At 39.6% G+C, this 15,164-nt stretch overlaps 1 protein-coding gene across 1 annotated transcript in view; it reads right to left on the reverse strand.

Annotated features, from left to right (window-relative positions):
- The window catches only part of EPHX4 (epoxide hydrolase 4), a 134,398-nt gene that overhangs the window by 17,257 nt on the left and 101,977 nt on the right, over positions 1-15,164 (reverse strand). The window contains exon 5 of the mRNA XM_073593151.1: positions 5,047-5,150. Coding sequence (XP_073449252.1) covers positions 5,047-5,150 — 104 coding nt within the window. The remainder of the gene's footprint in view (positions 1-5,046; positions 5,151-15,164) is intronic.

A 15,164-nucleotide genomic window follows, 5' to 3' on the forward strand; every position in this document is an offset into this window, starting at 1 on the left:
ATAACACTCATGTGCCCTGCATTCAGTGCATTACACACTCCCATCCCCTGCATTTTGTGAATAACCTATTCCTGGACCCTGCTCTCTATGCGTCATGTACTACTGAACCCAGTACTGACTACTGTGTGTTAAATACTCCTGATCTTTGAACACTGAACTGCATTACACACCTTGGACCCCTGCACTTTGCATTATGTATCCTAAACCTGACACTGACTGCAGAACTCTGTGCATTGCACACCACCAACCCCTACACTCTGCCTTACAGACTCCTGCACTATATACACAATACTAAACATTATATACTTCCCACCAAATTGTTCATTGCCTCAACAGTTGCTAGTTGCTATGCAGTCCATTAGGCTCAGACAAAGTATTAGCTCTCTATTTTCAGTGTGTGCAAAACCATATGAAATAGAAGCTTTTTTTTCAATGGCTGCACTGAAGTATGTATGTGTCTGTGAGACTCTTGCTTGTGCCACAGAAATCAAAGTTTCTTTTATAGGTACAAGTGAGCCCGGGTTTTGTCTAACCATGCCCTTAAGCCCCTCCCACTGTTAAGTTTGATCACACTCACTATTTGCCACAGCACACTATGGGTGCCAAATATCACTGCCTCCCTAAAGTGTCCCTCATTCTGAAGTTCAGAAGTTGGAAGGTATGCATTAGGCAATAGCTGATGCCCCACCAAACCCTATGGTAAGACTTTAATAAATAAACTGTTAACATACCAGTCAGTTGGAGCTTAGAACTTATTTTATCAAAGTTTAACAGCTCATCTATTTAGTTTCTAAGGCTAGCCATACCTGGCTCGAATTTCAGCGGATTTCTATGAATCGGACAAAATTCAAGTTGTGGTGGCTCTGCTGACACCCCTCAGCTCAACAAACTTCAGTTGGGAAATCAAAGGTACCCATAAAAAAATGGCAGCCAAACAGTGACTGCACCCCACCTGTCAAAATACAATAACCAGAAGTAGGAGATTTCTCCATCCATGCTTTTTATTGTGTATGGGGGAATCTTCAGACCACTGGGCTGAATGAGAGAAATCTTTACATGTATGGCCAGCTTTAGGGTGAAGTCTAAGCAGTGTAAAAAGCAAACATCATGTTTAAAGCTGAAGTCTAGGTATGAATACAAGGCGTTCTCTGATTGAATGGGGTGGAGAGGTAGGAGGAAAACATACACATCTCCCCCAATCAGAGAACGCCTTGTATTTATAAAAAAAAAAATACAAGACACTCTGTGAATGGCCACAGTGCCAAGCAAGCGACCCCCTGTACTCACTATGCGTAAAGCTGTGTACACACAACCTGGACTTTTCGACCGGACTGGTCCGACGGAACGAATCGGACAGTCCAATCGTGTGTGGGCTTCATCAGACCTTCAGCGGACTTTTTCTGTCGAAAATCACACGGACTTTAGATTTGGAACATGTTTTAAATCTTTCCGATGGACTCGAGTCAGGTTGAAAAATCCGTTCGTCTGTATGCTAGTCCGACGGACAAAAAAGGACGCAAGGGCAGCTATTGGCTACTGGCTATGAACTTATTCTAGTCCCTTCGTACGTCATCAAGTTAAAAAAAACGGACTTTCGAACTGAGTTTAGTCCATTCGAGTGTGGGCAAGTCCGGTCGTTCGAAAGTCCATGATAATTCAGTCGAAAGTCCATTGGAAAGACCGTCGGACCTTTGATGCTAAAAAGCCCACTCGTGTGTACGCGACATAAGGAAAGCTGCACGGCACAGGACCTGGAAGAAAGCAGAATCACTGCATACCTCACAACTTTTTATGAAGAGAATGAGGGACACCTATTAGCAAAAGTATGTAAGCATAGGACACACACCCCTGCCATGCTCCCTTAAAGGAGAATTCTACAAAAAAAATATTCGTTAAACCCACAAGTGCTTTTTTTAACCACTATTATTCCTTTATATTGGCTTTTGACAGTTACAAATGCAGCAATTTAGAAATTGGATGAAAGATTTAGCACTGGGAAACTTTTTTGAAAGATAAATAGTGCATTTTATATATAGCTATATAGATCAGACCAAAATGAGGGACACATGAGGAGGAATGAGGGACAAAGGGACATTGTTCCAAATCAGGGACAGTCCCTCCAAATCAGGGACAGTTGGGAGCTATGTCATTGTAGTAGTTGCAACTACTACAGTGATTGTCACCTCTCACAGCAGTCCCTCAGGTAATGCATATTTACATTGGTCCAAGTTGGACCAACATAACTATGCAATAAAGATCATACCTAGAATTCAGCATTAATCATGAAAATAGGGCTGTGTTTTGGATCCCAAATAGATCCTTTACCAAGTCTAATCCATTATATACATTTAAAATACACACACCATATACCCACATATGAAAAGTAGAAAGAGAAAACCAACAAGCCATTAATAAGCTCAAAAGAGTGGACCCAAGAGGAACTTTAATGCTCAAATCACATTGCAGAGAGCCCAGAGTTTGCACTGATTTTTGCTAGTCCCCCAAAAATAATATAAACAGAAAGGGCCTGATTGAAAAAAGTAATTAGAACAAAGGCAAAATCAAAACTGGTTTGTCTTCAAATACAAACCTAACAAAACATAGGTTAAACTCTAGCCAAAACATTTTTCTACTTCTGAATACAGTGTATAATGCTTATAACCTCTGTCAGGCTTTTATTGCAATTTCTATCCCCATGGGGAATTTTCCACAAACTTATGGGGCTTTATTTACTAAAAGCAAATAGACTTTTCACTTTGCAAGGGACCTTGCGCCCTGCATGGGAATTTTCCCCACAGCTCAGAGCTTAGTAAATGATTTAATGCTCTGCAGACTTCCCTCATCCAATCATGTACAAGCAAATTGCTGTTCTTTTATCTTCCTTGCATGTAATTGGATATTCTTTACAAATTAAAATTTCACCACATAAACTAAGCTCAAAACTCTCATGCAAAGTGCAACTTCTCTTGCAAACTGAACAGCATATTTGCCTTTAATAAATCAATCTCGTGGACTCTAAACTTGATAAAAGATATATTTGTGATCCAAAACACTGATTCATAAAAGATCTGTTTTGTCTGCATAAACAAAGCTCTTAGTACCAACTTACCTTCAATGTTGAATTCTAAAAACCATGTTCTAGGAAAATACTGTCAGGCTTAAGAAAAACTTTTTAAAGAAAGGACACCAGCAGAACACTTTCAAAATGTGCTTTCTTTCTTAAAACAAATTTAGTTAATTCATGATAAGCGATTGTCCGCCTAGCCAAATACTCCACTCTCAGTCTACATACTGCCTAACACAATGTTGCAATCAGAGTTTGAGTACAGACTGAAAAATATATAAAATATATATGTTTAAAATCAGGATTTTCCATTTTAAATAGGCTTAATAGACAAAAAAAAAAAAACTCTAAACACATTTGGAAAGCAGCTGCAATTACATGAGGTACACATATTTATATTTTTAAGCATTTAAAGAGGGTGGTCCACTTTAAGACAACCTATCCTTAACCCAAAAAAGCCCCATGTGCACACTTTAGAGGGAATAACCTCCTTTTCTATACAGATGACTAACAATATGCCCCATTCTGTGCTGAAGAACCAAAATCATCTGTATTTCCATAAAGGTACCCAGATATAGAGGATTCTAATAGCTACATGTGTAATAATCAGGCCATAAGAAGGCACGTAAAGTAGAACTCAAGGCAAAACATTTTTTATCCCATTTGTGATAGAGTAAGGGAGGGTTAAAACCTCAGTCAGTATTTTTTTCCAAAGTAAAAGGAAATCCCTTGACAGTGAGATCCCTAGTTGCCACTAGGGTCAAAGCTGTCTCCACTGGAAGATTTGCCTCTATCCCTGTTCTGGTGACCATCCAAAATTGTGGGTTTTCTTTCACTTTCAGTGATAAAGGTAAACAAAACAAATAGGGTGAATCTCCCCAATGGAGACAGACATCAGTAAAAAAATGTGTCAGGTGTTCTAATCCTTCTCCACTCTATTCAAAACCAAAAATAGGTTTTGAATAGTATATATGGTACTTTAATCAGCAGGGAAAACCAATCTGATCAATATCCTAACCATAGGATGCTAATTTAAAAAGGGGATTTTATTGGCATATACTGTATACAGTTGAAATCACTGCACAGTTGTATTATAATCCTATGGTTCTTCCTTGTAAGAGTACCATATCCTTTATAAAAAATGAGATGAAGAACTGGTTTACTAGAAAATTTTACATACCCTAGAGCTAAATGTCAAGCACTGAAAGTAATTGGGAAGTTTAGGCACAGGCAACACAGATTAAGGAAGGATCTCCAAAAGGTACAACCCCCTTTCACTTTTCAGCAAGACAGCTTTCCAAAGGCAGAAAAAATGAGACATGCGCAAATCTTCCATTTCTCTATCATTCATTGAGGAACACATCTAAAGAGTAAGCAATTTAGGCTTCAAGTTTTTTATTTTAACCTGTTAACGGTTCCAAAGTCAAAAGTTAGCAATCCACCCATCCTAGACTTGGAGGCTCTCAACACCTTTATTTGTCCTCAGAAGTTCAGGGTTGAGTGTATTTGGTCAGTTAGTGCCTCCCTTCATCAGGGGAGCCAATAAATGATTGAATAGACTATATCCAGAATTTTTTAAGATGAATGAAGGTTTTGAGAGCCTTCAAGTCAAATAGGTCAAATGTCACCTTTTGGATTTGGACCTGTATACAGGTTGGGGTAAAAATCTTAAAACCTAGGTTGCTTATTTTAAAGTTGTGTTCCTCAATGGACTTTAAGAAAAGGACTTTACAGTGAGTAAAAAATTCCCATGTTTTCAAGTGATAACAAACAATTCACCATGAAACTGTAAAATAAAAATAATGTAAAGGGGTTGTTATAATGGCCACATCATGCCCAAAGCACATTACGTATAACTTAAGTGAGCTGTAAAATGGATATGGAATGCTGATTCTTTTGTACATTTTTTTTTTGTTAGACTGATTTAAGTGTGATAACTTTGAATAATGACATCTGTAATGTAACAGTCTAGGTCAGCTCACCTTGTAATCATTTACAGTATACATGAGTTCGGGGAACCAAGGCATTTGGAAAAAGAAGTAGTAACCAGATTTAATCAATTGTGAAGGGTGTTGTAGAATATATTCTGAAACAAAAATGCCCATGAATTATTTTCTAAACCACTACTGAAAACGTTATTTCAAAATATAAAAACTGGGTGGAAGAATATTATTTATGAAGGGTAGGGCCAAGATAATATATCAAACAACAAAACAATGTTAAGGCATTATGAAGACCTTGGATTAATAAAACTTAAATATACAGTACAGCAAGGTTCCCTTCTCATTTAGCACTCAGAACACAAAAACCTATAAAAAAAAAGGAATCTTTTATACTTATAGAATTTATAGTACGTGTAAGATGACGGTTTTATATGCATGGACTTAGCATTCAATAGAAGACTGTAATTACAATCCAGTTTTTAATTACACATGGATTTTACAGTCTTTCTCAGTAAATGGTGATCAAGATACTGTCATTTTTTATATCTCTTATGTGACAACACTGAAGAAATTACACTTTGCTACAATGTAAAGTAGTGAGTGTACATCTTGTATAACAGTGTAAATTTGCTGTCTCCTCAAAATAACTGAACACACAGCCATTAATGTCTAAACTGCTGGCAACAAAAGTGAGTACACCCCTAAGTGAAAATGTCCAAATTGGGCCAAAGTGTCAATATTTTGTGTGGCCACCATTATTTTCAAGCACTGCCTTAACCCTCTTGGGCATGGAGTTCACCAGAGCTTCACAGGTTGCCACTGGAGTCCTCTTCCACTCCTCCATGATGATATCACGGAGCTGGTGGATGTTAGAGACCTTGCGCTCTTCCACCTTCCGTTTGAGGATGCCCTACAGATGCTCAATAGGGTTTAGGTCTGGGGACATGCTTGGCCAGTCCATCACATTTACCTCAGCTTCTTTAGCAAGGCAGTGGTCATCTTGGAGGTGTGTTTGAGGTCGTTATCATGTTGGAATATTGCCCTGCGGCTCAGTCTCCGAAGGGAGGGGATCATGCTCTGCTTCAGTATGTCACAGTACATGTTGGCATTCATGGTTCCCACAATGAACTGTAGCTCCCCAGTGGTGGCAGCACTCATGCAGCCCCAGACCATGACATCCAACCACCATGCTTGATTGTAGGCAAGACACACTTGTCTTTGTACTCCTCACCTGGTTGCTGCCACACACACTTGACACCATCTGAACCAAATAAGTTTATCTTGGTCTCATCAGACCACAGGACATGGTTCCAGTAATCCATGTCCTTAGTCTGCTTGTCTTCAGCAAACTGTTTGCGGGCTTTCTTGTGCATCATTTTGCCTTCTGGGACGACAGCCACGCAGACCAATTTGATGCAGTGTGCGGCGTATGGTCTGAGCACTGACAGGCTGACCCCCCACCCCTTCAACCTCTGCAGCAATGCTGGCAGCACCCATATGTCTATTTCCCAAAGACAATCTCTGGATATGATGCTGAGCACATGCACTCAACTTCTTTGGTCAACCATGGTGAGGCCTGTACTGGGTGGAACCTGTCCTGTTAAACTGCTGTATGGTCTTGGCCCCTGTGCTGCAGCTTAGTTTCAGGGTCTTGGCAATCTTCTTGTAGCCTAGGCCATCTTTCTGTAGAGCAACAATTCTTTTTTTCAGATCCTCAGAGAGTCCTTTGCCAAGAGGTGCCATGTTGAACTTCCAGTGACCAGTATGAGAGAGTGAGAGCGATAACACCAAATTGAACACACCTGCTTCCCATTCGCACCTGAGACCTTGTAACACTAACGAGTCACATGACACCGGGGAGGGAGGCCCAATTTGGACATTTTCCCGTAGGGGTGTACTCACTTTTGTTGCCAGCGGTTTAGACATTAATGGCTGTTTGTTGAGTTATTTTGAGGGGACAGCAAATTTACACTGTTATACAAGCTGTACACTCACTACTTTACATTGAAGCAAAGTGTAATTTCTTCAGTGTTGTCACATGAGAAGACATAATAAAATATTTACAAAAATTAGTGTACTCACTTTTGTGAGATACTGTATATATATATATATATATATATATATATATATATATATATATATATATGTATCAATTATAAGTAACTGCAATTCTCACTTGAGAAAATGTAATAAACACCTGTTAACAAAATGTTGATAATTTGTAATTAAATAATTGCTAATAGGTTTACTTTTTTTATGAAAACAATTTGAATTATGTTTTCATTTCTCCCACCATCGGACCTATTAATTAAACCAATGCAATGACAAAGTACAAAATACATAGTGGATAATCTGTCTGGTTACAGTTTGCTTACTGCTCTTTGTTCATAATTAATGCTCTTTGCATAGAGTAACTGAATAGCCTGTCTATTGATATATATTACTGATATTCGTCCAACTTGGGAACATTAGTATTATCCATAGCTTTTCCAGTGTCTCATTTACATCCATGAGATGTTCAGCATGCATTGACAGTACCTATCAGCACATGATCGTAACAGATAAGCTATACATAACACAAGGAGTGACTCTGTGTCCATCCATGAACACCACCAAATTCATTTCACACCAACCAAGTAAGAATTCTACAAATAGGCACATCCTGACCTCTTGAGCCATGACATTCAATAATCAACCTGACTACTGTCAGCAACTCACTGGCCTTATATTAATCACACCACAAATATGTTAAATTGTACCCACAGATCTAATTGTATCAGTCTAATGTATTCATCTATGCCCAGAGACGATAAAATAAAGGCGGGATAAGCTGTCAAATTATCAATTTAAAATAAGTGCAATTTGCCATAGCCTCTCACAGGAGGCTCAGCAGCAGTGGGAGCCATTGGCTTCTGCTTCTGTCAGTCAAACACTGTGAGGATGGAGCAGGGGGCAGGGCTGAGCAGCACTATGTGTGTCAATAGATGCACACAATGAAGCTCGGGATCGAGTCTTCACTAGTGCCCCCTTACCAAGTGGCTTGTTATAATGGCACTCAGAAGGCAGGAGGAGCCAGGAGCACGGGGGGGGGGATCACAGAAGTGGAGGATTGGGGCTTATCTGTGCAAAATCATTGCACAAAGCAGGTAAATATAATGTGTTTGTTATTTTAGAAAATGGATTAAACCTTTTGAATCACCTTAAATCAAATATATAAAAGCTAAAACTGCATATTAGTATCAACATGTTTACTTGCATTTCCTTTTCAGCTAGAAGGCACAGTTTATCTGCTAATCTGGGAGCTGAATCTTCCTTGCTCTCATGCCTTCATATAATCAATGCTTACAATATTATATGAGAAAAGAAAGAAAACACATTTCAGCTCGAGGTTAGTGCAATTTCGTCTGCATGACCAATACATACTAGAGAAAAACAGCCAGCACAAACATCAGCCACTGATTAGAGATCAGGAAATGAACGCTTGTACTTCACTTCTAGTGAACCAAGACCAAACATTTATTATATTGCAGGTTATCAATTCTTACATGTGGTGGATGCATTCATTTTCTTTGTAGGCTTTCTTTCTTCTATTTTCATCTGGTGTTTAAGCCAGCAAGTCTGTTGTTGTTCAAAAGCACAAGCTCTCCAGTTCTGTATCAGTTTATATGGATGAAACAAAATACTTAACACTAGCAGGGGCTAAAATCAGCTTTTATTTATCCATTGTACAACCTCTATCCCAAAATGAAAAAAAACGGTTTTGCTGTAACTGATTATAACGTTTGTGCTGGAAAGTGGCTTCAATTTGCTAGTGTGTTTAAATCTGCTAATACATTTAACACTACCCTCCCTCCCCCCGACTGCCAATGCTGAAGTCTGCTGTGCCCTCTGTGCTCATTCTTCCAGAGTTGTGTCTCACTAATACAGGATTTGTGTTACTGGCCAGATCACCAGGTGAAAACAGAGGGAAAAAGCCAAAGAAAAAAACAAAACAAATGCAATCTCCACATCTAATGATCCAATAGCTGCAATATAATACGTTTTTTGGTTTTGGGTTTAATACAGTTTTTACACAAAATACAGACCTCATAATAAATATTCTAAATACAACAATATGCAACATATTTACTAAAGACGAACAAACTGTGAACTCTGCAAGTGCAGTTGCTCCAGAGCTTAGTCAATGAGATGAAGTTTAATTTGGAAAGAATACCCAATCACATGCAAGGAAAATGAAAAAAAAAACAAAAAACAGCATTTTTGCTTGCACAGGATTGGATGATGGAAGTCAGCAGAGTTTCTCCTCAGTTACTAAGCTCTAGAGCAATTGCACTTGCAATGTACACAGTCTGTCTTTAGTAAATCCATGACACTGTTTCTCCTTGTAAATTAATTGCATCTAAGATCTTTGCAATGACTGCAAATCCCTAATGTATCTAATCCCAAAACTTTTGTAGCACCCACCACAGACAGAGCTGATGTTTGTTTTTGGGTCTCTCCTGAATGTCTTCAACAGCAGTACACTGGGCAGGGGGCAGTTTGAACACTGGACAGCAGGATAGCTGGAACACTGCACACTACAAATGGCAGAGTACTTTAACCCAGCAGTTCCTTGAAGTGGTTGTAAAGTCAGGAGGTTTTTTTATCTTAATGCATTCTATGCATTAAGATTAAAAGCCTTCTGTGTGTAGCAGCTCCCATAAAACTTACCTGAGCCCCATCTCTATCCAGCAACGTCCACGAGTGCCTCCGGCGTCTAGGACTCTCCCTCCTGATTGGCTGAGACACAGCAGCGGTGCCATTAGCTCCTGCTACTGTCAATCAAACTCAGTTGGCTAATCAGGAGAGAGAGGGGGCGGGGCCAAACCAGGGTTTTGTGTTTGAATGGATACACAGAGCTGCAGCTCAGCTCAGGTGCCCCCATAGCAAGCTGCTTGCTGTGGGGGCACTCAACAGGAGGGAGGGGCCAGGAGCTCCAGCCAGGGACCCGAGAAGAGGAGGATCGGGGCTGCCCTGTGCAAAGCCAACTGCACAGAGCAGGTAAGTATAACTTGTTTGTTATTTTAATAGAAAAAAAGGAGACTTTACAATCATTTTAACTACTTGCCTACTGGGCACTTTTACCCCCTTCCTGCCCAGGCCAATTTTCAGATTTCAGCGCTGTCGCACTTTCAATGACAATTGCGCAGTCATGCAACACTGTACCAAAACAACATTTTATAATTTTTTTGAGACAGATAGAGCTTTCTTTTGGTGGCATTTAATCACCACTGTGTTTTTTATTTTTTGCTAAAAAAAAAAGAAAAATTACTGAAAAATTTAAAAAAAGGAACGTTTTTCTTTGTTTCTGTTATAAAATGTTGTAATTAAGTAATTTTTCTCCTTCACTGATGTGCACTGATGAGGCTGCACTGATGGTCACCGATAGGCTGTATTGATGGGCACTGATGAGGTGACACTGACGGACACTGATGAGGAGGCCCTAATATGCAGCACTGATAGGCAGCACTGATGAGCACTGATAGATGGCATTGATAGGCAGCACTTATGGGCACTGATAGGTGGCATGGATAGGCGGCACTGATAAGCACTAATTGGCGGCACTGATGGGTACTGATGAGTGGCACTGATGGGCACTGAAAAGCAGCACAGATTGGAATCACTGATTGGCAACACTGCTGGGCACTGTTGGGGCTGCACTGCTCATCAGAGCACCAATGATCAGTGCCCTGATTATCTGTGCAGATCTCCCCTGTGAGGAAATGCTGCTGATCGGCTCTCCTCTCATCACATGCTGTCAGTGTGAGGAGAGGAATGCTGATAACTGGCATGTCCTTGTTTACATGTGATCAGCTGTGACTGGTCATCGGCTCTTTACTGAGATCAATGATGCACCATGTCCGTGCGGGGAGAGTGGAACGACTTCATATGACGTTGTCCCAGAACACGAAAGCCACCTTGTGCTCGTCATATTACAATACAGCGGTTGGGAGGTGGTTACTAAACCCAGGACACTGGGTCTCCCACAGAACACAACATGGAAATGCAATTATTTTAAACAATTTAAACTGCTAAATACCTTTTCTCATCAGCAGTATATAGCAGTCTTGTGACTTTTATCAGTGTCTGATTAAAGCTTGGAGGAGGAATTTTCATTATACTCTGACTGTCCTATGAGGCTGCAGGACCCCTGACCCTCTGTCTGGACAGTGCTGATTGGCCCTGTGCTGATCACATGCACCCTCCCCCCAAAAAAAAAAAAAAAGAAGAAAACTCTAGCAATACACACCAAACCAAGCATGTGCAGAGTGACTCCAAAGGCTCTGTACTATCAGGAGATAGATTGGGGACAGTAGAAAAAGAAGGAGAGCATCAGAGAAGACAGGATCAAACAGCACTTTTACACAATGCAGAGGATTAACCCCTTAGGTTCCACAGTGAGTATAATAAGCATGTTTTATTGCATATACAGACTGATTTTCCTGTTGTGGGTTTAGTACCACTTTAACTGTCAAAAATGACAGTTGGGGGTTGTAAATACAGAAGATGTAATTGCTGCTGCTGTAAAAAACAGACCATCTAATACAGTGTACAGGCGGTCCCCGGGTTACAAACAAAATAGGGACTGGAAGTTTGTTCTTAAGTTGAATCTGTTTGTAAGTCGGAACAGGTACATTTTTTAAGTGTAGCTCCAGCCAAAACATTTTTTTAAGCTTTTTGGATAACATTGGGAAGGGTTATCACCCCTGTAACATTTGTTTTGCTGTTTGTTCCCCTGTTCAGAAGATTTCACCTCACTTTCTGTCCCAATGACAATTGGATTTTGAAAATTTTGGGTTATTAAGGAAACAAGGATTGGTGAGAAAACATCAGTGGAGACACCTTTTTCCCATAATAACTCTTACAGGAGAGAATTTCCCTTCCTAGGGGTAGATTTCCTCTCACTTCCTGTTGTCTCCTTCCGTTTGTAAGTAGGAGTCGTTTGTAAGTCAGATGTTTGTAAGTAGGGCACCTCCTGTATATCAACACTGTTCCGATGCGAGTTAAAGAGATACAGATGATTTTTTTTGGTATAAAATGTGTTCCTATTTAACCCCCTTATTGAGCTTAGGCCTAATTAACTCCTTCACTTTCTGGCTTAGCTATTATTTTCCTGATTTTTTAATTTCTATTGTTCTAAGCACTATTTTTTTAAATGGCTTTCATTTTGTATGTTATTTTTTTCAGTGTTGCATTTTAAAAGCTTAAAATTGAAACATTTTATTCTATTTGTAGATACGCGTGCAATGCTTGTACCAGGATCATAATTTTAGCATTATTTTAAATGGCACAAATAATAGAATAAAATTTATACTTTTTATATGCAGTAATGATATTTTTTAAACATTAAAGTGTAACTAAAGACAAAACTTAAAAAAAATTTTTTTTTTGAGGGTTATAATCCCGTCAGCTTTTTTTATGCCATCTGTATCCCATTGGGGAGATTTCCTTTTACTTCCTATTCAATAGCCAAAACAGGAAGTGAGAGGAAATCCCTCCAAAATGAGGGAATGCCGGGGTGTCACCTGGGTCACCAGAACTAGTGTTCCCATTGGAAGATTTCCCCTCCTTAACTGTTCAGATATCAACCCAAATAATCCCCCTTCATCTGGGCTTTAGCACTAGTCAGAATGAAGCAGCTGACACAGGTTTTTACTTACTGGTCACTATTCTGGTCTTTACTCTGATCCTAAAAACATTCCGACGTGCTTAAAGAGGATCTTCTTTCTTAAAACAAAAATTAAAAGTCAGCAGCTACAAATACTGTAACTGCAGACTTTTGAAAAAAAAAGGACAGTTACCTGTCCAGGGATCCAGCGCTATACTCACCCAGGCTGATTCTTTGCTGGCCTGCAGGTCACTGGCGCCGGCATGTTTATTAAGGGAAGCTGACTGTGACTCCTTACTTCCCACTGTGCATGCATAGGCCACGCTGTACTGTATGAATGGTTCCACAGCCTACTGGGACTGTGTACTCAACCCCCCCCAAAAAAAATCAAAAGGTGGGAGAGGAGGAGTAAGGATGTGGTAAAGTGGAAGTTCCCTTTCAGGGTTGAGAGTAACTCCACTAGAGGTGCGCATATTCACTGGTCTCACTATTCGATTCGATCCAGATTTTCAAATGGGAAATGTGTGATGACAGGCTGTTGGCGGAAAATCCGACCGTTTGTACGCTCCATCGGACAATTGTCGGATTTTCCGCAGACAAATGTTGGATGGCAGGCTTTAAAATTTTCCAAATGTCTGTTGTTGGGTTTTCCAAGCGTGTGTACACAAGTCTGTCGGACAAAAGTCCAATGTACAAACACACATGCTCGGAAGCAAGGACGAGCTGGAAGCAGTTAGTCTTGTAAACTATCGTTTGTAATGGAGAATTAACAATTGTGACATGGCAAATTATGAAATCTCGAAATGCAGCGCACAATTCTCTTCTTCTTTATTTAATGGGATAATAATGAAGCTGTTTTACTGGTGATACTGTTGGAGTTATGGCAAACTTATTTTTTAAAAGGCTTTTATTTTATAGTGATATCAAGAATAATATTATTATGCTTTTTTTTTGGGGGGGGGGCGGGGGCAAGTTACCACAACACCTTGGTTTTGAAGATCAAAGATACAACAATGTTGGTGTCCCTTGTCAATTTTACATTGTATTTTTTAAAATGTAGCTACCTACTCCCAAACTGTCATTTGAAGTAAAACACATAGCCAAAAAAAGAAAACAGATAAAATTAGACATGCTACCTGCCAATAGAAATTAACCAAAAAGGGCATTCTATGCATCCAAAAGTATAGAAAATATACCAAATCAAATCATTATTCAACCAAAAAATAAAATAAAAGCCTCATGCATGTGTCTGCTTCTTAATATAGGGGGTCAACAATGCCAAGGGTTGGTGAAAGCAGGGGTCCGTCATCCGGAGATAATTCTGAAAATCATCCGGATTATTCTCCTGGAGTTCCCGCAGCAAAGGCATATGACATAATTGGTCACCATTAATAAAGCAACAAATTTTTGGTCCAAGAAATCCTCCTCCTGTTCCTGGATTGGACTTGGGTCAAAACAATAACTCCAAGGCCAATAATAAATAAAACGTTATCTCTTCCTATTCCGCAACATGGCTGGTTGACGAACGGCCATTCAGAAATGAACTGAAAAGCGCTAAATGAAAAGCGCGAATCAACACTCACCAAACTTCTACTAACACAAAATTAGCAGAAGGAGCCCAAAGGGTGGTGCTAAAGAGCTGAAAAACCAGGTAGTACGTCACTACGTTCATGTCTGTTGGCCGACAATTCCTTGCTGTTTGTATGCAAGACAAAATCCAGGCACATGCCTTCGGACAAAAGTCTGAGGTTTTGTCTGCAGAAAATCCGATCGTGTGTATGAGGCTTTAGGCATGAAGGGGTCAAGTTCCATTTTAAGCCCTGATGAAGGGGGATTTTTGGCCACGAAACATGTTGGCTCCCTTTTGTCTTTGCAGATTAAATACAACGCTTTTTTGGATTCCAAGAATATCCATGCAGCACTCATCCTGGTTCAAATACATCAAGAAAAACCTGACAGGGATTCTAACTCCTTTCTATTCTACCCAAAACAAAGAAAAGTGGCTTTAGATATACAGTACTTATTAAACAGCACAGAAGGAAATATTTCATGCTGCCTTAACCACATTTCGGCATGAAATTTTTTTCCATGTGGCGTGTGTGTGTAATAATCTTCACAGAGATACACATTACATTACAAGTGATGTGGGTCATGCTGTGTTACTGACATTCTGATAAATAATACATTGTAAACCAGGGAAGCCTCAACAGTTAGTAGTGCCTGAGGAAAATATAAATTTATTCCCAGACATGCTCCCATTTCTTATTTATCTGTTTATATCCCAATTCAGAGCAACAAGAGGCTGCTAGATAGAACTAGAAGAATAGAACCTTGCTGAGATCATAGCAGGGCAAGCAGATGCAACATTGACAAACGCAGTTTATTAGGGACTCATTTGTAAAGATGAACATATGTGTGTTTGTATGTTCTATATATTGTATAATAAGCATTACATTTTTTTTTTCATAAGGTCAGTAACCCATACCTGCCAATAAAAAATAATATTTCA

The sequence above is a fragment of the Aquarana catesbeiana genome, linkage group LG07 (assembly GCF_042186555.1).
Source record: "Aquarana catesbeiana isolate 2022-GZ linkage group LG07, ASM4218655v1, whole genome shotgun sequence".
NCBI classification, from domain to species: Eukaryota; Metazoa; Chordata; class Amphibia; order Anura; family Ranidae; genus Aquarana; species Aquarana catesbeiana.